The sequence below is a fragment of the Notechis scutatus genome, chromosome 7 (assembly GCF_049901735.1).
Source record: "Notechis scutatus isolate UNSWTSFEM ecotype Mainland chromosome 7, rNotScu1.2, whole genome shotgun sequence".
Classification (NCBI taxonomy): Eukaryota; Metazoa; Chordata; class Lepidosauria; order Squamata; family Elapidae; genus Notechis; species Notechis scutatus.
In genome coordinates, this window is record NC_142015.1 from 12903773 (window position 1) to 12927791 (window position 24019).

Genomic DNA, 24019 nt, shown 5'->3' on the forward strand with positions numbered 1-24019 from the left:
GCAAAATTTAGCTTGGATTCACCACAGCTGCTGGGCCTTGCTGGCAGGGGGGGACAGGTGGGGGTGGGCGACCAGGGAGCATGACACTTTGCCACCTGCATGGCCCCTTTGCCTGACACCCCTTCCCTCTCCTGCCTGCAGCTCCTTTGTTGGACCTGGAACAATCACCCTGGTTGGCCCCACCATGTCCACCCCATCACATCTGTGTCAGCAACAGGCATTGTCATTCAAAGCTGAGGGAGAAGTTGGGGAAGGAGGTGGAGGGTCCTGCAGTGGCCAGCACAGGAGTGCCACTGAGAAGTGGGGAAATGGCCTTCTAGTGGTCCAACTCGGTGTTCAGGCTGGCGGGCCACGGGAAGACAGAGCACCGAGAGAAAGGGGGATTGCCGGGGGAATCGCCCTCTCCATGCCAAATTGGGACCATTCGGGATAGTCCTAGGAATTGGGTGAGCTGAGCCACAGCTCCTCGTCTTCTTAGCTCAGGGAATGGCCATTTTCTGCAGGAGGAGGACTGCGGAGGGGAGAGGTCTACCTCCTCCTTCTCCTCCTCTCATGATCAGCAGCCGTCGTGGAGCCGGGAGGGTGCACATGTGAGGGAAAATGCTCCTCAAGCAAGTGCCAAAGCACAGCAAAAACACACACGGGGTGGGTGGCTGCTTTCTTGAGGAGAGTTTCCCCATGTGTGTAAACCCTCTTGGCCCCACCATGGCTGCTGGTCATGAGAGGAAGAGGAGGAGGAGGAGGAAGAGGAGGAGAAGGAGGAGAAGGGTCGCCCAAAGGGACACTTCCACCATGGCTGGCGATCGTTGTTCAGCCAGTCTGGATTCCAAAAAGAAGAAATGAAAGAAGTAGCAAAGAGCTCCAAGGAAAGCTTGCTGGCTTGGCCCAGCTGCAGCTTTGAGGGAGAGAGACACATACACACACACACACAGAGAGAGACAGACACAGAGATTGGGGAGAGAGAGGGAAGATAGGGAGAGGGGCAGAGAGAGAGAGATACAGAGAGGGGGGATAAAGAGCCATAGAGAGGGACACGGGGGGAGAGAATGGGAAAGAGAAAGAAAAAGAGAGGGAAAGAGAGAAAAAGAGGGAAAGAGAGAGAGAGAGAGAGAGAAGAAAGGAAAGAAAGAGAAAAGAGAAAGAAAGAAAAAAGAAAAGAAGCAAAAGGAAAAAAGGGATAGACAAAGAAAGAGAGAGATGGAAGGGAGGGATAAAGAAAGAAAAAGAAAGAGAGGGAGGGAGGAGAAAGTGAATGAGATATATGAATGGATAGATACATGGAGGGAGGGAGAGAGAAAAAAAGGAGAGGAAGGAAGGACACAAACCCTGGCTTCAGAAGACTCTGAAACAGCACAGCAATCTAGGGCTGAAAGGGATTTCGGAGGTCATCTTCTAGTCCAACCCCCTCCTCCAGCAGGAGATCCTTACAGAATCATAAAATAACAGGGTTAGAAGGGTGTGTGTGTGTGTGTGTGTGTGCGCGCACGCATGTTTGTTAAAACTCCAAAAACAGGTCAAGTAGCTCTGGGGAGATCAGTCATAAATTAGACCATTTACTAAGCAACTGGCCATTAAGCAAGGACCACTTGTATTTGATTTGCCATGCACATGGCCACCTGGCCACACCCACCCAGTCACATGGCCACCAAGCCATGCCCACCCAGTCACATGACCACCAAGCCACACCCACAAATTAAGCCATGCCCACAAGAACTGGTTGTTACAAAATTTGAATCCCACCCCGGGACTAAACACCAATTACCTGGCGATACAGCACTCATCGATCTGGCACGAAATTCATCGGAGCTGCTGCAAAATGTAAAGGCACATACACACACAGCCAGGCAGGACTAATGAAGGCGGCTGCAAGGAATGCAGGTGTTGGAATGCGCAGGGGAGCACGAAGGTGACAGGATAGCATAGGAGAGAAATAGCGTGGAATAGATTTTGGGTAGCACGAGGCTATAGAAATGGGGGTGTGATAAGGGAAGCTAAGTGGGGGGGGGGTAACAAGAGAGGCAGAAGGGCGGGCGGATATTAGGAGGGTGTGGCTTTATCCACTCTGGGCAGATGCTGGATAACTTAATGATGGACTACTGAAGAGGTATTTAAAGCAGGGGTCGCCAACCGTTTGGACCTCAGGGACCACCAAACTCATAATTTTAAATCCCAGGGACCACTAACTGGTTCTGTGGGCATGGCCTAATTTGTGGGTGTGGCTTGGTGGTCAGGTGACTGGCTAGGCATGGTTTGTATGTAAATATTATAAATATTTATATAAATGTTGAATTTTTTATTAAAAAGAGCAACTTTTATTCAAAATCAGGCAAAGCAGGCAGGCAGATTGAGTTGCACACAGAATCACAGTGTCAACTATGCAATTCATCGCTGCCACATAGCTGGAGAAAGTGGGAGGGGGTGATGTTAATTGAGTAGCTCTTAGTAGACAAAATATAGTGTGTGAGTATGCCACAGAAAGAATTAGAACTTACTTTGGGATTGGTTCATGTGATGTGATGATGAGGGAAAAGGGGATGGTTTGTAGGTTGGGACATTGTGGGGAAGCCGGGAAACTTTTAGTTTTGGAATTCCACAGAATGTGCCAGGTTCTGTTCTAATAAAAGTACTTTGAGATGAAATGTGTCTTGAAGTTACTGACAGGAATGGATTTTCCCTGGAACACTGACAATATTCTGAAACTCTATCAACTTTCAGCACTCCCAAGAGGGGAGCTACCAGGGGTTGCTGAAACCCAGGATTTATTCCAGCAATGGAGCAATCCGAAGAATCAGCCAACACGGGAAGTGAGACAGAAGGGGCTTGGGGGGGCCTCTGGAAGATTAATTGCAGCCCCCAGCCCCCCTTCGGAGGAGGTGACACAAGCACTGAAGAGGAGAGAAGAGATTTAGGAGCTCAGCCCAGACGAACAGACTCTGGGAGAGTTGTCAGATGGGACTGGATAAGTTGCTTGAACATAAATCTTCATCAAGCCCTTTCCCTATTGCAAGGGAGGCAGACTGGAGGTTTGAGGCCCCAGTTGAATCAGAAGCCTTCCAAGATGGTGGCCAGCAAATTAGCTTCTGAAGCTGATTATTAGTAGAATTACCAGAGAAGCTCGAACAGCTTAAGATGGGAAGTTATGCCTCCAAACCACAAAATGTCCAGGCAAGCTGGAGCATAAAGCAGCCATTTTTTTCCTTTCCCAATTTGAGGAGGGAAGAAGAATTCATTCTGGAATCAGTTGGAGATGGCCAGCGAACCAGCCCAGCTCAGCAAGATCCAATTTCAAGGGAGAGGTGAGTGACGCAGAATACAAGTATGTTGCAACCTCCCAGTCCTCCCCCCTCAACACCCAGAAGGGAATTTACCCCCTGCAGAGAGTATCCCTCCAGGGTGGGGGTTTTATCTTGGACAAGAGTGGATCCATGCCAATAGATGCCAACGCCGGCAACACCCTGGGCCCAAAGAGAATCAGTGACCTCTTCCCAACAAAGGGATCAGTACAGGCAGCAGATGGCAGCCATCCCTCTTTTCTCCATGCAGGAAATAAGGCAACAACTGGCCTCTTCATGGCAGGCCTCTAACCAGCCCCCACTTGGAGCAACCCTGCAGAGGCCTGCCTTCCAGAGAGCCCCAGCCCAGTCAGGCCTCGGAAGACCATTCCAAAGTGGATACATGCCTCACCAGGCCCCTTTCATTCAAGCTCAGCCTGCAGTAGCCAGGGCGATACCACCACCCCAGACCAGACCAGATGCAGTTCAAGGCCACTTTTGATGGACGCCATGAACATTTTGCTTATTTCCTCACTCAAATCTGGTCTCACATAGACCAATTTGGAGGCCAATATGCAACAGAATGCAATCTGGTTACTGCAATAACAGATGAAATGAATGAGGGGGATGCTTCTGACTGGGGGGGTGAGGGTGGCAATTGCACTACGAACAGGCCCCAGAGCTTCAGGATGTTAATGCTTTTATTCATTTGCTGAGATTCAGATTTGAAAATCCAGACAGAGTGGCAGAAAATGAAGACAAATTAAAGGAAGTGAAACAGGGCAAGCGGCCCTTATCAGACTTTTTATGGAACTTTAGAAGGGTCGCAAGCCACCTCATGGTCTGGCCTGAAAAAAATCATCTTGCACTATTTTAAAAATGCCATTGACTGAGAACTAAAAAAAGGCCTGCAACATTAAGGGGATTCCCGAGACATTACAAGCGTGGTATACGACTACCCTCAAATTAGACCGCGACATCAATCAACAAAAAAGACCCCTACCTGAAGGCCCTTCTAGGAGAGGTGTGGCCAGGCGACAGTTGACCAGACCTGCTGAAGCTGCTCCCACCTGACTCACCAGAATGATAAAGTGTTATCGTTGTGCCCAGAATGGCCATAGAGCAGCTGACTGTCTGGCCCCTGCACCTGTTCCACAAGCTCCACAGCCAAGGACAAATACAGCCACCAGGGGTCGAAAAATTCAAGGGAAGCCTCCCGACACTAGCTGCTTTGCTAGACACACCATAGAAGGTCCTCCCCACGCAGAAGGGAGCAATGAACTTCCAACCCAACACACCCTCCCCAGAGAAGCCACTGACGAAGACGACCCTATGATGAGAGCACCCATCACACCTTTTAAGGTCAAAGTGAAGTTAGTAGTGCCTGACACAGGGGAGGCAGGGGAGTTAGAAGCTGTCATGGATACCGGATGCTCTAGATGCCTTATTGGGCTCCCCATCGTTGAACAATTGGGCATAAAGCCAAAACACCTTAAACACCTAATCAGATTTGAGCAAGTGAGTGGGACATTAATTAGGGGGATCCCAGCCACCCAAATGACAGAGTTAATCAAACTGGAGATGGGTGCTCACCGTGAACTCATACGGTTTATAGTAGCTCCAAGAATGTCAGAATCTGTCATATTGGGACTTGCTTGGCTAGATAAATGGGCAATCAAGTGGGAGGATGGATACTGAAAAATCATAATTGGCATGGGCCCACTGCCCCCCTTCCTCCCACTAAGAAACTACCATCCAACATGGGTCCAGAAACTGAAGCAGCAACCACCACCTCAGACCTTCTTCCAGGTACCCCCCAAGTACCCAAACAATACAGAGACTTGGCTGAAACATTCAGTGAAGAGGAATGTAATGTTTTACCTCCCCATCGAGCCACAGATTGCACCACAAAATTAGAACCCGGGGCGAAACCGCCAAAACCAAAGATGTATTCCATGACACCAGCTGAAATGACTGAATTAAGGAAATACATCTACAACAATTTGGACAGAGGTTTCATTGAACCTGCCAAATCAAGGTTGGCTGCCCCAGTGCTATTCAAAGAAAAGAAAGATGGCGGGTTGATATTATGTGTTGATTTTAGGGGTGTGAACTCCATGTGAGTCAAAAACATGTACCCTCTCCCTCTCACGAAAGACTTATTAAACCACCTGTCAAAAAGCAAGGTCTTCACCAAACTAGATCTGAGAGAAGCGTACTACTGAGTGCACATAAAAGAGGGAGACAAATGGAAAACTGCCTTCAACTGCCCTTTGGGTAGTTTTCAATTCTGGGTCATGCCTTTTGGACACCAAGGGGCCCCTGCAGTATTTATGCAACTCATCAATGAAGTGTTATATCCGCACCTGCAGCAGGGGGTCCTCGTCTACCTGGGTAACATCCTTATTTTCAGTGAAACCATTGAGGAACATGTCAAATTGATCAGACAAGTGCTGAAAAAACTTTTGGCCTCTAAGTTGTATGTAAAACTGTCAAAATGCAAATTCCACAAGGAGTCTCTGGATTACTTAGGCTATCGAATATCCAACCAGGGAATTGAGATGGACCCTGGAAAAGTGAAAGCCATGCTGGACTGGCAACCCTCCAAAACATGAAAGCAACTTCAAAGCTTTTTGGGTTTTGCCAATTTCTATAGACAATTCATTCCTTCTTTTGCTGAGGTTGCCCTCCCTTTGACAGAGTTATTAAAAACGGGGCCTTCACCCGCCAAACCAAAGCCCAGTCAACCCCTTGCTTGGACAATGGCCTGTCAGAAAGCATTTGAAACCTTAAAATGCCTCTTTGCAGCTGAGCCCATTCTCCAGCACCCAAACCCAACCAGACCTTTTATACTCCAAGCTGATGCTAGTGATGGCGGTTGTGGCTGTTCTGCTACAAAAGGACTTTCAGAACTGACTGATGCCTTGCGCTTATGTGTCTAAAAGCTGACAGACACAGAGCAAAGATGGGCGGTCTGGGAGAAAGAAGCATTTGAAGTATGATGGGCTTTGTTGACTTGGAGGCATTTCCTAGAAGGGGTGAAGGAGCCTTCTGAAGTGTGAACTGATCACAAAAACCTCAAGGCTCTAAAGAAACCTCGGAAGCTCTCACCTAAACAAGTCCGCTGGGTTCAATACTTCAAGCGGTTCAACTTCAACATGAAATATATCCCTGGAGGGAAAAACATATTGGCGGACACCCTTTCCAGGAAACCCCAATTTGACAGTCGCCGAGAGGAAATAGTGCAGGCTTTGATATCAGAAGCTCAATTGGCAGGCCAAGTAACCACTCGAGGCCAAGCGAACCACAACCCCAGACGCCTGGAAGACAAATTGACAATGGAGTTGAAAGCAGCCCTATTGACTAATCCCTGGGTTGTGGAGCATCAAACTGAATTAACAATGAATGAGGGACTGGCCTGGAAAGGGTCTAAACTTTATGTACCAACAAATCTAAGACTAATGGTACTAAAGCGTAGCCACAACTCGCAGCTGGGGGGATACTTCGGGTTCTTAAAATCCCTACATTTAGTCAGAAGACAGTTCTGGTGGCCAAAAATGAAATCTGATGTTGAGGACTATGTGAAAAACTGATCAATTTGTGCCACGACGAAACACAGAACTGGAAAAACCCCTGGCCTCCTCCAACAAGTAGCTGAACCAACACAGCCATGGGAAGAAATTGCAATGGACATTATTGTAGTATTACCTGAGAGTGGAGGGAATACAATCATTTGGACTGTTATAGACTTATTCTCTAAGCAGGCCCACTTTACAGCCTGTAAAGGACTCCCATCTGCAAAAAAAGCTTGCAAAACTGTTCATGAAGCATATCTATAGGCTACATGGAGTACCTTGTAGAATAATCTCAGATAGAGTGGTATAATTTACCGCTAAGTCCCTGGAGGGAGTTTTTAAGATCTATTGGGTCATCCCAAGGATTATCCTCAGCATTCCATCTGGCATGCAACAGAGCAGTGGAAAGGAGAGGACCAACACAATCAGATGCTATGTAAATTATCAACAGGAAAACTGGGCTGAATTATTACCATTTGCAGAGGTTGCTTATAATAATGCAGTACATAGCAGCACAAGGTTGACTCCATTCCAAATCAACACTGGCATGGAATTTGTCCCTATGCCAGAATTACCTAGAGAACCCCCCACATCCATGTCTGTAACAGAATGGATGAACTCATTAAAAAAAGTTTGGGAGGACATGAAAGAAGCTTTGACTGAAGCTGCAAAGGATTACAAAAATCAAGTAGACAAACATAGATCACTCCAACCAGAGGTGGTATTCAGCAGGTTCTGACCAGTTCTGGAGAACTGGTAGTGGAAATTTTGAATAGTTCGGAGAACCAGCAAATGGAGACCTCTGACTGGAGATTTTACAGTATCCTTCTCCTGCCACGCCCACCAAGCCATGCCCACAGAACCAGTAGTAGAAATTTTTGACTCCCATCACTGATTCCAACCACCATTTAAAGTAGGGGACAAAGTATATTTGTCAACAAAATATCTTAGATTGAAACTTTCCAGTAAGAAGTTGGGGCCTAAATTCTTTGGTCCATTTCCAATATCAAAAATAATCAATCCAGTCACAGTCCAATTGAGTCTTCCCTGGTTATTGGGAAAAATTCACCCAGTGTTCCATAGCAGTTTATTAAAACTAGCTGTTACATCAGTGATAAGACCAATACCAATCACTCCCCCTAACCCTTTAATCATACAGGGTGAGACACATTATGAAATTAAGAAAATCCTCGATTCTAGATTACACCAAGGATGGTTACAATGCTTGGTATTATGGAAGGGTTACCCTGTATCAGGTGCTACTTGGGTAAAAAGTTGGGATGTACATGCAGATAAGTTAATCAATTCCATGAGGAATTCCCCAACAAGCCAAAGGGTCCTCTTGGAGGGGGGAGAGGGGGTTAAGGACATCACATTAACCCCTGGTGGTGTTTTCTTTCTTATTTTCTTATAGGAGATGAACTTTTCAAGGGGGGGTGGGGCACCTGTCAGCTATGGAATTCATCGCTGCCAAATAGCTGGAGAAAGTGGGAGGGGGTGATGTTAATTGAGTAGCTCTTAGTAGACAAAATATAATTCTTTGATAGTTCAAGGTTAAAGAGTGTGGCGCAGAAAGAATTAGAACTTACTTTGGGATTGGTTCATGTGATGTGATGATGAGGGGAAAGGGGATGGTCTGTAGGTTGGGACATTGTGGGGAAGCCGGGAAACTTTTAGTTTTGGAATTCCACAGAATATGCCAGGTGCTATTCTAATAAAAGTATTTTGAGATGAAGTGTGTCTTGGAGTTACTGACAGGAATGGATTTTTCCTGGAACACTGACACACAGATTCATTCAGAGATCTATCTATCTGCCATTGGCTAGCTTAGTCTATCACATAAAATTTGCTTGCAAGCAAACTCACAAAATTAACTCACAACACACCATGTATGTAAATATTGAATTTTTTATTTTAAAAAAGAGCAATTTTTATCCAAAATCAGGCAAAGCAGGCAGGCAGATTGAGTTGCTCACAGTATCATTCAGTGATCTATCTATCTGCCATTGGCTAGCTCAGTCTGTCACATAAAATTTGCTTGCTGTGAGTCTGCACTGAATAATAGAACCTTCAGTCCTAAGAGAGGTTTGGCTGTGCTTCAAAGCAGAGCCAAAGATCTAAAGACTAGCTAGAAAGCAAGAAATCCAACCATTTCCTGCTTCCTAGCTAATCTAAATCTCCCGGCACAGCAGAACAGCTGATGGTCGGAAAAATAGCAATTTAGCAGGCAAGTTTGCAGGGTAAGGAGTGAGTGGGCAGGGAGGGTTCCCGCAGGCCATTGCAGCCTTGTGTTTCTGCGCAGCCTGGGTTAATTGCTTTGGGGGGGTGCCCTGGGGGTGAGATTTCTCTGCAGCCCACCAAAATTTTCTCGTGGCCCACCAGTGGGCCGCAGCCCACCAGTTGGTAACCGCTGATTTAAAACGCTGAGAGAAGCTAGCTCTCAGCACTGGCTTTTCACGATTGTCCATTCTTGCTGCTGTTAATTCTGAGTTCTCAAAATAAACAGAAACATGACTGCATCAAAGTGTGAGTAATCTGCTTTGTGAGTAACTCAGGAGTTTAGGGGCAGCTGAGAGATATGCACTAGAGGTAAATTCCTTGTGTATCCAATCACACTTGGCCAATAAAGAATTCTATTTTGTTCTCTTCTGTCCTGTCCTGTCCTGTCCTGCTCTGCTCTGCTTTGCTTTACTCTACTCTTAGAATTGTGTGATTGGATACATATAATAGCTACATACTGTACATGTCTTTGTACATTATTTTTACATATCGATATAATATTGTTGAATGTGTATTGAAGTGAAAAAAATTCTCTATGACCCTATTTATGAGTGGAGACCACACAATCTGCTTGAGCCAGGGTGGTAGGGTAGAATATAATGAGCTTTACGTACATATATAATAAATGCTGACCAGTAATGATGTCAAATGTCAATCGTAACATGGATTAGATTTTCTTTTTATAGTGAGATAGGCAGAAAAATAAAATGGAAGTCAATACTAGTCAGTTTGTGTTGTTAGTTACTTTTTCATTTCTTCCTGAAAATACAAGTGGTCATTTAAGATAACCAGTGAGCCAACATCTTCAAATGCTTAAGCAAGCTCTTAAGGAGGCTTACTTATACTTGGGGATATACTCTTGAGAGTTTGGAGATTTTGGGTCAGCTATTTGTTTTACTCCTTCAACACATGAATTGTTATTACCTTTTTCTATACACACACTTAATCTGTTTATTTTTGAGAACCACACTCTTTGTAGAATTTCAAAAGATAGCTTAATGCTAATGTGAACATTTGTTTGACAATACAAAATCAAGTAGTTTTTCTGTATCACTTCATACAATGATAGAAATAGTAGAAAGAACAATCAGATTAGCATAGATCAAGCAAAACACAAAAATCCATCCAAAACATCCAAAATAATTATTTCTCAGGTTAAAATCAGCCGGGAACTCCAGTATTTGAAAACAAAACAAATCCAACCCAACAACCATATATTTTACAAGGACTGCTCTGATAGGCTGCTGAGTTCGTATACATACATAATTATTATAAAGAATGCCACAAGAAAATCATCAATCTTCATGAGAGAAGGGTAAAATAACCAGGCCTCATAGTAATCCAGTAGCCCACAATACAATAAAAAAACCTTTTTAATTCCTGTAAATCTTTCATGGGGAAAAGGGAAGGAGGGTTCTTGGTGCTCTCTGAGCTTGTTTTTTTTCTTGCAGACATTTCATTGCCCAAACTAGATAATATCATCAGTGTTAAAAGGAAGGAATCATCCCCAGGCAAAACTTGGCATGCAGAACCCTGGAATAGGAAGCAGAAACATTCTGACTAGAAGAATGCAAGAAAAAACAGTAGGAAAAGTATAAGCTGGCACATAGTGAGAGTGAAGTGAAATGGGGATATAAGCATCAGTAGTTTGAACTAGGATTTAGTATGAATAGGGAGCCAGTGCCATGGCACACAATTCCATGCATTTCCTCCTTTTATTAAAATTGAAAATTTTAGGAAGAAACTCCTGCCTGTAGGATCTGAGCAATCTTGAGAAATTCACAACAGTGGAAATCTTAAAAGATAGTGGAAACCCTGATGAGAGATTTTTAGCAGAAGATACCATGGATGGTCTATCAAAGAAGTGCCTCTCATTGGCAAGGATGCAAATGCAGTAGGCTTTGTTGAGGTCTCTTCTAACTCTCTTCTTCTGGTATCCATGCCAGCTAATGTGCAAAGTGCAGATAACTACACAGAAATGCCAAAATTACTGAAGACAGCCTATGGTGAAGAGTTCATTTCATGCCCAGCAGGACAATTAAGTAGAAATGGCATGACTAATTCACAACCCCATGCCTCAATATATGTACATATTTCTTTATACGTTGAAAGGTGTGTAAAAGAAACTGTCACTCTTATATTGTAGGAGCAAACATCATGCTTATTTGTAAGGTGTTTTAAAATAATTAATCTCTCCTGTCTCCTTGATCAAGAGATTTTCAAAGACTGAATAATACTGTATTGAATGTAGTTACTGGATCCCTGAGCAAATAATCCAATTTTGCCTCTGATTGGTGGGTGGGGGGAGGATTTCAGACATAATAACAGCATTCTCTTAAATATTAATTCTGAGAGTTCACTTGTTCAAAAATGTGCTTTGGGAACTAAACATTCACATTTCCATCTGTAATAAGGAAGTCCTGCTGAGTTCAGTAAGACTTAGCTACATACGCATATCCTAGTTGTCCCCAACCTTGAACCACTGACATTTACAGGATTCCAGTTAACACAGCCAACATTTAAGATTTTTCCATCCCCGTAGTCTGAGAGATCAAAACATCTACCATCCCATGCTAATATGGGATAATAATATGAACAACCCTCTAACCTTCACATTCACCCAGAGCAGACCTGACTCTGTGGTTTCTTCCCCAAACCCCAAAAACTTTAACCTTAGACTTTCTACTATTGACATCACCCCTTTCCTAAGAGGTCTGTAGGGGGCGTGCATAAGCGCACTAACGTGCCTACTGTCCCTGACCTATTGTTTCTTTTATTTTTCTTATATGTAGCCATGTATTCATAACTATGTTTTTACTTATACCTATTATCTTGTAAGCAATTGACAAACCAAATAAAATAAATAAATTTATATTTATATTTATATTTATATTTATATTTATATTTATATATATATATATATATATATATATATATATATATATATATATATATATATATATATATATTCTTAAGTTTTCGGTACTTACATGTTATGGCCTTCAGCTTTGTTCGGGTATTTTCCCACGTCATAGTGGTGGTGCTTTTAAAGTTGTAGCAACGTTTCAGCAGAATCTCATCTGCCATCATCAGGCTTCTGTATTCTGTATATTCTGTACAGAAGCCTGATGATGGCAGATGAGATTCTGCTGAAACTTGCTACAACTTTAAAAAGCACCTATATATATATATATATATATATATATAGATATATAATATAGATAGAAACAAAGCTAGAAGAAGATATATAGATAGATAGATAGATAGATAGATAGATAGATAGATAGATACAGTAGTATATATATATATATATCTATCTATCTATCTATCTATCTATCTTATATATCTATCTATCTATCTATCTATCTATCTATCTATCTATTATCTATATATATATATATATACATACATACAGTAGATATATGTATATACATACATACATACATACATACATACATACATGTGTGTGTGTGTGTGTGTGTGTGTGTATGTATGTATGGTATTCAGCTTTGTTTGGGTATTTTCCCACATCATTATAATTGTGCTTTTAAAGTTGTAGCAACGTTTTGGCAGAATCTCATCTGCCATCATCAGGCTTCTGTATAGTGTTCCTGTGAGTCAGACTTTCACAGCCATTTCTGTTTTAAATTTGGTGCTAGCCTACTGCTGTGCCAGAATGGTTTTTTCTTCATCCTGATTGGTTGGGAGTCTTGGTCTGTGTTTATTGGTCTTGGAGTTTGCTGTGTTCTGCTTGATTGGTGTTTCTAATATCTTCTTTCTGTTTTGTAGCTTTTGGCGGGGGGTGGGGGGCTTGATTGGCTGGCAACATTGTGTTTCCTGTATTGGAGGCTTTTAGTGCAGCTTGGCTCTGAGTAAATGGACGGCTATCATTTATTAGGAAGCTAGGTTTCATCTGGGTGCCTGGTTGGGGTGTGTTTGAGCTGGAGGTATCAGGGGGGGTCTGTTTGTGCCCAGGTGTTTGCTTGGCTTGTGGCGTGGAGATTTTTTTGTTTGTGAGTGCAGGCTTCCAGATAATTGACAGTCTGGTGGAGTCATCTCTTCTACTCATGCTTTCAGGTATTTTTTCAATCTCTGTGGCTTCTCTGATAATTCTGTAGCTGGGGTTTTCTATAGTGGCACCAAAACCCTAGCCACTATAGAATTCCAATTCAGATTGGATCCTGCAACATTAGCCTGGGACATGTATATTTGTCTTCTTTAGTAGTTGTGCTTAGGATTGGAGTTTGCAAAGAGGAATCAAAGCTGACACATGGCTGGAGATTGTTCAACCCTTATTTAATAGAAGAGTTTCCCAGATACATGACTTACCTTGAATACAAAGGCCTTCTGTGCAGTTCTGTGATTCTAGGTTTGGACCTTCACAGAATTTCCCACCATTCCGTGGAGGTGGAGAAGTACATTCCCGGATCCTCAAGTGCTCACACTCAGGGCTGCAGATGGACCATTCACTCCACACTTCCCAGGCACCATCCACTAATGAGGAGAAAATGGATAAATGGTCAATTTCAGTACAAGACATTTGATCTTTTATGGTGATTTTCAGACATCTAGGTTATGGTTGTCCCAAAGGTGCTTTTTCAAAAGGAAACTGGACTTTTCTTTGTTTTTCCTTGAAAACGTTTCATTTCTCATCCAAGAAGCTTCTTCAGTTCTGATTGAAGTCCTTTCATTCTCCAACATTCAGTCAAAACTGAAGAAGCTTTTTGGATGAAAAGTGAAATGCCTACAAGGAAAAACAAAGAAAATCCAATTGCCCCCTGAAAAAGCCCTTTTGGGAGAAGACATTTGATCCAGAGATAGTTTGAATCATTTGGGAAAAAGAAATGAAATAGTGACATTGTTTGGTCCCTTCACTTCTTAAAACAATGCACATATTTTCTTATATAGCTGAATTTCCTTTCCTGCTCCTCCTAATCAGCAACATTCATATCTCTAACTTCAGCTTCTGTCTTATGTTCCCATGTTCCTCTCAGCCTTAAAACAGGTATTGATTCCCAATGTTGCTTTATAACTAAAGCCAAACATCTGTGGTTGAATGGGAAATTTCATTCTTTCCCCATTAACCTTCGTTTCCTCCTTCTACTGATCCTCCCTATGTCTGATTTGTGCAGCATTTTAGAAAATATAAGGTCCATGGAGCAAGAAAGCACACTGTTAATAGTGTGCAAAGAAGGCACAGGCATCTGATTTCATATAAGAGCATTAGATATAGAAAAACTGGGAACCATTTGAGTTTGATTATGATGATGATAGCTTTGATGGTGGTGATGATGGGGACTTTGCTAAAGAAGATGAGGGAAGGGAAAGATATTAGATTTTTTTTTTGAAACAAATTTTATTAATTTTAAAGACAAACAAACCATCATTAACCATGAATACATAAAACCTCTTTCCATTATAAATTTTACAAGTCAAATAAAACATTATTTTATACAACATAATTCTATTTTACACCATTTCCATATGAACATATAAATATCTCTTAGCAAATTTCTCATTATTTCTCCTTACTCTTATTCAATTTCATTATTATTATTATTTTTTCCTATATTTATCCAATTTATAGTTATCATCTTCATTTCTCTCTGACTTGATTACCGTTATTCTCCTCCAACATTCCTCCAAGGTTTTATTAATTCTCACACAGATATAAACACACAAAACACAAAAACATAAAACTTCTTTTAAGAAAGTAACTTGGCCCCAGATTACCTCTCTCTATATGGACTTCAATTAAATTCATACTCATCTTATATACCATTACCTATCTTATTTACCATTCTATATCTTCTATATAGCTTCACCGCTTTTCACTCTTCTTAATTCTATTTTATTTAATTCATTTTAATTTAAGTCATTATACTTGTATCTTTTGTCCATTCCCAAATTATCCATTTATCTCATTCCCTATAGTGAAAAAAAAAAAAGAATTTCTCCTGGAATCACTAATCAGAGTATGATGCCTTTCTATCGTCCCCTTAAATTAACATTTAAAATAACGCCTAGTACCCAATCTGATTCTGCTTAGTACATTCTACCTACTAACTTTTTAAAAAAAGAAAAAATAATAAATCCAAAATGATTAAGTACATAATTAAATAATGAATCTAAATATTGAATCTTGTAACATTCCAATTATCTATTTTAAAAACAAATGCTACAATAATAAATGTATAATAACATCAACACAATAGTCAATTGAACTCTTTAATTAAACTCAATATTCTAAACATTCCCTTTAATATTTTATTAAATTTTAAAGTCTATCATTACTAAACATTTCAATATTTTACTCTTTTATTAATTCTTATAACATTCTAGTTTTCTATTTCTAATACAAATACTACAATACCATCTTATGTACCTTGCAGAATCTTCTTTTTTTAAAAAAATTATACATTACCCTTTGTCCCTAAAAAAAATTCCTTTTTTCCCATCTTGTTTCAAACCTTTGTGGCTTTTTCCCCCTTTTCCCTTCCTTTCTTATCCCACCTGACCTTTTTACCCCCCTCCTAACCTCTGCCTTGTTAGCTTCCCCTCTCTGTTGTATTCCTTTTTCTTTTGCTTTCCAACATTGTGTTGATTTTGCATCTTATTTTTATCTTTCTTGGGTGTTTTTTTAAGTCTTAAGTCCTTCATTTTCCTTCCTCTCTTTCTCCTTTCTTTCTTAATTAAATTTTTGGATTCATTAAAGATGGCTTCTTCTTCTTCTTCTTCTTCTTCTTCTTCTTCTTCTTCTTCTTCTTCTTCTTCTTCTTCTTCTTCTTCTTCTTCTTCTTCTTCTTCTTCTTCTTCTTTTTCCATCTGTTGTTGTGTCCTTGCCTTCTCTCTTTATTTTTTCATATTCCTTTCTAAGTTCATCAACAAGTAAAGCCATTGTAAATCTTTTCTTTTTTTCCTTCTTCTTAAAACAACCAAGATGTTTCAAAAGTTAGAACAGTCCCAAAGTCCCAGAGTCATCAATCAGTCCAAGCAAAGCACAAAGTTCTCACTTTCTCTTCCTGGGGTAATATCAATAAAAAGAAAAGCCCAATCTGTATTTTAAAGCCTTGTTGCAATTAATTTCTAGTCTCAAAATCTTCAAGGCATCTCCTCCAACAAAATCTCAATATTTTTTTTTGTCCTCTCCCTTCCCACTTATCACAAGAAGCCAAATTTTTTGATTCCATAGGGAAGGAGAGTAAACTTTCCTTTCAGCACCTCAAATTTGCCGCTTAAAATTCTCCTCTGGAAACAGAATATCATTCAAAAAGTCATAGCTTTCAGGATGTTAGGTACGTCTTAAAGTCCTGGGTCAGCCAAGAAAAACTTTCTCTTCACAAACTTTCTCCCTCTTCCTCCTGCACAGTCTTACCCAGCTGTCGTCTTCTTTGTGGCGGCCATTACAGACCACCGCTCCACCTTCTTGAGAAAAGGGGGTTTTGCCGGCTGGGGAGGGGGTCTGCAACACCCCCAAACCCCTCTCCGGATCCCCCCTGTCTTCGGCTGCCTCTACGGGGCAGCCCCAGCCTCCAAACCCATCCGGATCGGAGGCACCAAGACGGCTAGTGCCGCAGGGATCACGCAGTATCGCGAATCCCTGCCGCTGCCGAAGCCGACAAACCGGAAGTTCCTGGAAAGATATTAGATTTTTAAGTGTTGCTGCTCCGCATCCATGTTCAAGTTGGAGATGAATCATTTTTATAGGCCAGTGCTGAAATAATGATGCAATGGCATGATTTGAATAGGTGGACATTCTTTGTGGAATTGAAAGAGAATTTCAGCTTAATATGTCAAAACTTGAAATTAATATAATAGTTTTCTGATCTCTCCAAAATCAAGACTGCAACAGGTAGATTTAATGCCTATACATGGCTTGAAGTCTGCCCATTTCTAATTTAAATCACTACTGGATATCCCAAGAGAAGGAACAAGTTGGAAACTATATCTCTATTTTATTACAAGAAAGGATAACCATAGAAGATAATCCACAGTTATTGAATTAATACAAGTGGTAGGTCTGGATTTTTACCCAGTCTGACCTCAAATCTTTCTTGTTCTCTTTCAGTGATGCTGTCTTAGAACAGGAGAGCTGTATTTGAATCTCCAAGTTCCCATTTTTAAGGTTATATTGGTTTTCATTTTTGGTATTCCTCCTTACCCATTCAGATAAGTCCTTCATGTTAGACTGCAATCTTCTAAATACCAAATAAGACCTAACAATGATAACCTGAACTGAGCTGTAAATTCCTTTATATCCTCTTCAAACTAACCAGACCATGATTCCACTCAACTCTAGATGCTGAGTATGCTCTCTGAACTTGAAAAGAAAAAGGCAAAAGTTCCGCTGGCCAGTCATCTCTGACTCTAGGGAACGGTGCTCATTTTCTAATTGATGGAGCTGGTTTTGTTTGAAGACGCTTCTGTAGTCATGTAGCCAATATCACTATATGCAGAGGCACACAGAACACTGTTATCTTCCCACCAAAGTAACACCTATTTATCTACTTGCATTTGCATGCTTTCAAACTGCTACATTGGCAGGAGCTGGGGCAAGAATAGAAGCTCATACTGTCATTGAGTCTCAAACTGCCAACCTTCTAGTTGACAAGCTCAGTGTTGTTCTAAACAGATAATGGAAACTTGTAACTTGTAAAATTTTGGAATCTATAGAAGAGAATATTTGTAACTCAGGGTTAAATTATGGAATCTGTTCTATCACTGATGATGTTACCTAGTCTAGTAATGAAATATCTGTAAGAAAATAACCAAGCTCAGAGAGCATGAAAGGCTCCAAGTATTAGAATTTATCCTTAGTTTATAGAAGAAAAGCAAATAAACTATTCATGGAACACATGAACCAAATTTGTATTTAAAATTTAACCTTGAAATAAATTCCTTTTCTTTTTTTAATTTGTCAGGGACTAGTCAAAGCTAGAATGTTTTCCTTTGACATATAGCTTGCAGAGAAGTATGTCTCCTCTGTCTGTGCAACTATAGATTCATTGAAAGCCAGATCTGCCAAAAAGAATGAATATCCAATCTTTCTTAAAATAAATAGCTTGAAATGAAAATGTCTGAATGTGAGTCTAAAGCTCAAAATTGCCTAGAAGATAACAAGTGCCAAATTTTTATCATTTTACCAAAGGGAAAATGAAATAGTTTTTCTTTAGTTGTCACTCTTCCTGCTATTTCTGACTTTCTCAGATTCATTTCATTTGGTTGCTTCATTTTGGTAAGAGAGGGAGAAAAAGATTGCCTGAAGCAAAATAAAAAAAAAATGATCTCAGGGAAAAATGCTGATTCATGTACAGGCCTCAGCTAGAAACTTTGCAAAAACTTGCCTCGAAACTCAGCAACTTTTACATACTTTCACACCTACGAGATACATACAAAGTACCATTTTTGAACAAAAAGTACAGACAGCACTAATATAGCAATTTCAGTTGGATGATCATTCTGCAAAATGTCATTTCATGCCAATTTTAACAAATTGCGATCTTGCATTTGGTATAGCTTTGAGAGGTGAATAGAATAGCAATAATAACAACATATGGGTAGTCCTCAACTTATGACCACAATTGAACCCAAAATTTCTGTTACTGATGAGACAGTTGTTAAACGATCTTTCTTGCCATAGTTGTTAAATGAATCACTGCAGTTGTTAAGTTAGTAATATGGTTGTTAAGTGAATCTGGCTTCCCCATTGACTTTACTTGTCAGAAGGTTGCAAAAGGGGATCACATGACCTTGGGATGCTGCAACAATCATAAATACAAACCAATTGCCAAGCATCTGAATTTTGATCACGTGACATGGGGATGCTACAACTTTTTTAAGTGTGGAAAACAATCATGTCACTTTTTTCAGTTGCTGTTGTAACTTTGAAGGGTCAGTAAATAAACTGTTGTAGGTCAAGGACTACCTGTATCATCTAGCTGATTTGGATGTTGGAGAGAAAATATAGAAAGGAAGAATGTCTGTGCTTGCATATTTTCTCCTTTTCATTGTCATAGAAATAATACAACAACTTTGCTTTGTATTACATAATTTTCAATAGTCCCTCAGGCTTGAAGCAAGGCAAGATTGGGGTTTGGGTGTTAAGAACATCTTTCCAACTGGTATAGCTTTGAGAGGTGATAGCAATAATAACAACATATGGGTAGTCCTGAGATTTGAACATTTGGAAGAAACAGCATGCCAATATTTTCCATTCTTCCTCCTCATTCTAATAGGAAATATACTTTTTTCCATTTGTGTTTTTTCAAGCAAAAGGAAGTTATTGTGAAGTTCTCATATCTGGCATGTGGGATTTTTAACACAAGTCTTAATTATGAGATGGACATGAGACGTGTCCAATCCTTTAATCATTTCTTCAGAGGTCTACTCTAGAGGCACACATATATTCCAAATGTTGAGAAGATTAAATATATTAACCTTTCAATTTAACCCCAAGGAAGGCATTCTTAAGGGAATTCCTGATAAAATGTTTTTGTTGTTCTGAAAGTATGGGCACCTAGGTTTAGGATGGAGATGGGGAAAATATATTACTTGAATTTTTTGCCATCTTGGCCCATTCAAGTAAACAAGAACACATTTGAAGAGATAATGGTAAAAAATGAGAACAAAGTAGGTGTCTAGACAAAAGGACAGCCTCAGCAGACTGGAAAACTAATTTTAGCAATATGTCTTTTGGTGGCAAAGGGGGAAGTGGAAAGAAAACCCAGAGATTGATGGCTATGATTATTTATGAGATTCAACAGTGATTTGAGCAGAGGTGGTATTCAGCAGGTTCTGACTAGTTCTGGAGAACCAATAGCAGAAATTTTGAGTAATTCGAAGAACCGGCAAATATGAGGTGTCTGACTGGAGATTTTACAGTATCCTCCCCCTGACATGCCCACCAAGCCACACCTATAGAACTGGTAGTAAAAAATTTGAATCCCACCACTGGGTTTGAGACTTTTTGCCTCAACAGCTGCTTTAAGTGAAAGTAATGTTGCTATGGAAATTCAGATTCCAACAAAATCCGGAGTTTTTGACATGTGCCAGAAATATCAAAACCAGCCTTGCAGTCCTCTTGTTTACATCTAAGAGAAATTCAGGATCAATACATTTGTGAATTGCCTTACAGAGTGCACACTTTCCAGCTTGTAACCTGTACAAGCCTTGCCCAGTTCTGCTTGAAGTACCTGTGTTCAAACCATGCCTAGTTAAGAGAGGAAGTTAGAATAAAGGAGGAGAAAATGCTTGCAATGTATAGTTCCAGTACATTCCAATTTAGACCTGTAGATAGGTGTTCAAATATCCATGGTGTTTTAGGTAATAAAGCTCATAGGGAATATGCAGAAGACAAAAGGGAAAATACATACATACACACAAACACAGATACAATCAGAGTGCATAAGAATTAGGTTGCAGATTAAAATCTTAATAACCTTTTGGCCCAAAATTCAATTTTCTGATTCTGGAGAAACCAAGACATTGAAAAAGAAAAAAGGTTGTCCATGTGTCCCAACATTCACCACACCCTGAATAAAGATAGTGAGGAATCACCTTTTATCCAGAGTTTCTACCCATCCAACCAGATCAAATAGGATCGGCATGCTGCAGATCCATCAGTCAAAGAATATCAGTTGATAGGGACTAGAAGACAAGTTTTTTTCTGCAGCAGCCCCTACTCTGTGAAACATCCTTTAGTGATTAGAATGCCCCCAACCCTGTTATTCTTCCCTAAAGTTTTAAGGACCTGGCTATGCACTCTAGCCTGGGGCTCTACATGCACTAAGGGCCCTGACTACTGGCTACACTGTTAACAGGATATCTTGCTTACTGGGACACAATGACGTGCAGGTAATTTTCTGTACAGACATTCCTTCGCAGAAAGCACCACCATTGAGGGGAGCAGGATTGGTACATGTCCGAGATCTCTTTTGCCATCCTCTGCCACACTGGGCATTGCAGTTTGACCAAGCCGTCCAAGAAGACCAGCCTCCATTCACTATACAAACAAAAATGTAGGGGAACAGGTGAATATCATATTAGCATTTTACAACAGTCTTTGTTACACAACCTTCCATTTTCAATATTTTCTCCTTAAAAACAAATAAAGATGTGAGAATTATCACCATTTTCATTATACATGCTAATGTACAAGTATTATTGAGGTGCACCTACCTAAAGGACATAGTATCAATAAATGGTAAGGAACTAATGATGACATAGGGTCACTTTAATTCACTCCAAGCATATTTTTAAAAATTGTTCTTTTAATCCCTCCTTTATTATTTTTATAAATAACTCAAGATATTCCTTTCTCCTTCAATTTTCCCCTCATGAACAATCCTATGAGATGAGTTGGGTGAGACAGAGTGACTAGCCCAAAGTCTTCCATTGGCTTTCAGGCCTAAGACAGGATTAGAACTCATGGTCCCCTGGTTTTTAGGCTGGTACCTTAACACTAGACCAAACTGGTTTTCATTTCAATTAGGTAAGGGAGGGAAGGGAAGGGAAGTGTTGAGATGTTATTCGGTCTTAATCAATGAAATGTAATTTGGTACTTTAATCAAAAGAAAAGATGAAACAAAGAAAGAAAGAAGCAGAAAACTTCCCTGCTGCATTCAGGTTCAGCTGTCTGAAAAATGTCTGTAAGGTCATCTGTTAGTCTGTCTTAAGTTTGATTAAGAGGCTCCACTGTTGTACAGACAGGTATCATTAATATACATTAGATTTTGGATCTCAAGGTATCGCTTAACTGCACTACCCAACATCCTTACTTTGGATACATCTAGTGGAACATCTAGCTTCAGCAGGTTATAGACAACTTCAATATAACTGATACTTCACTATTTTTTTAAAAAGTGGGGAATACATAGCCCCAGTTCTACATTAATATAATCCTCCTCCTTCATTGAGACACACTTCTCTTCACTAATGAGCAATTGACTTTGTACCTCTTATGCCCACTCATTCTCAGCAAAGTATACATAGAATTTATGTAATCACAACTTTTATACTCTCAACTCTGTTTTGAAATCAAGGATCTTAATCTCTGACTGAACAGAGAAGTGTTAACAAGTTATTTTAATATGTTATTAAAAGTTATTAAGTTATCAAAAACAATAATAAAATTATATTTTGCTTGGATGCTCTGAACTGTTAGAAGTCAGGAAAGGGAGCATTGACATGATCTGTCCTCCTATCACTATTACAAGTAGGAGGTTTATTTCAGTGTTCTACTAAACTTTTTTTCCCCTTCTGTCCAATTGTACCTAATTATTGGAGACTGCCTGAACAAGTTTTTGCAATTATGTTGGAAAGTTTTTCAAAAGTTATTTGCCATTATCTCCATTTTAGAGCTGAAAGAAAATGACTAACTCAAGGTCATCCACCTGGTTTCATATCTAAGGTGGGACCAGAACTCAGAGCCACCTGGTTTCTAGTCTGATGCTTTAACCAGTACTTTTCAACCTTGGCAACTTTAAGATGTGTGGACTTCAATTCCAGGAAATCCTTGGCCAGTAGTGATGCTAAAAAGAAATGGATGAATGAATTCATTAACAATATTGATCAAGCAAGAGTGATACTCAAAGTCCAAGAAGTTACAACATGTCACACCTACTGACCATACACCACAACTGTGGCTGAGAGGCTTCTTCTTTTGGCAACAATGTTGGCTGCCGTGCAAGTGTAGTTCCCTGAATCAGACAGCCGGGCTTGGCGGATAATTAGATTATGATCTGCTCGGGTATCAATATTTTCATCCTGTTCAGCATTGACCGGTTCTTCATTCTTAAGCCATTTCACCTTAAAAGAAAGTGAGAGAAAAAACAATTCATAAACTGTGAATATTGATATACCACTCTGGTCACTATTTGAAATTAATTACATTAAAATAGACAAATCTGGTGCTGTTCCTGGAATCTCTTAACACTATCCATGTTGACTAAGCATCATGGGATTCAAAAAGACTTGGATGGCATCAAATGGTCCTCCTCCAATTATTAGCTGCTTGATAAAGTAGGATGACAATGAATTCAGATGAGAAAAAAGCAGGAAATGAAAATAATATGGAACCTTCTTTATTCAGTGCATTCACAAAAGGCATAGAAGAAAGTGAAGAAAGCTGAATTTGCTATGCTTTTCCTTGGATCTCTATCTCTATCTCTATCTCTATCTCTATCTCTATCTCTATCTCTATCTCTATCTCTATCTATCTCTATCTCCATCTCTATCTCTATCCCTATCTATGTATCTATCTACTCTATGTATTACAGATACTAATAAAATAGGATGTTGATAAAAGGAGGGCAGGAGAGATACAGAATTGGTAAAACAAGAATGCAGAGCTTCGTTCTGTTCTGTGTCTTCAGGACTGGAGAAATGTGGCAAATAAGGAGATTTCCAGAGAGGAGGTACAAACCTGGAGGATAATGGAAAAAAAGAAAAAAGTGGGATATGCCAGGTAATACACAACCCCATTCTCCTCCCTGGCTGAGTCATTACACTAAAACTGTTTGGAAATAGAAGTGATACACACATAATGTGAAGTATCTTCAAAGATAAAGTTAAAAGCAATCACTTTACTGAGGCAAATGCTGAAAAATATCATAAGGAAGCAACACAATCAAAGCACAGAACCTTCAGAATTGGGAAGAGTGATGCACAAATATTTCTTTGTCTTCCAACTCTATGAGTCTATGAGTCTTTCCTTTTCTTTTTCAAAGGAAAGAAGCAGTATTCCTCCTCTCTTGGGAAAGCATAATGAGAAATCCCTGCTAGCATTTCCCCATGGTATAAAGCAATCCTGAGGTTCCAAATATTTTTCTTAAGGAGTCACAAGCTCTGAACCTTAAAGACGCCCCAGCAAACCCTGAGTGAAAGATTGTTCCA

General features: G+C 40.2%; 1 protein-coding gene across 1 annotated transcript in view; it reads right to left on the bottom strand.

Moving 5' to 3' along the window:
• Window positions 1-24019, bottom strand: part of UNC5D (unc-5 netrin receptor D) — a 657451-nt gene that overhangs the window by 133938 nt on the left and 499494 nt on the right. Inside the window, exons 5-7 of the mRNA XM_087969985.1 lie at window positions 22753-22933; window positions 20961-21128; window positions 13457-13621 (exon numbers count right to left, since the gene is read on the bottom strand). Coding sequence (XP_087826111.1) covers window positions 13457-13621; window positions 20961-21128; window positions 22753-22933 — 514 coding nt within the window. The remainder of the gene's footprint in view (window positions 1-13456; window positions 13622-20960; window positions 21129-22752; window positions 22934-24019) is intronic.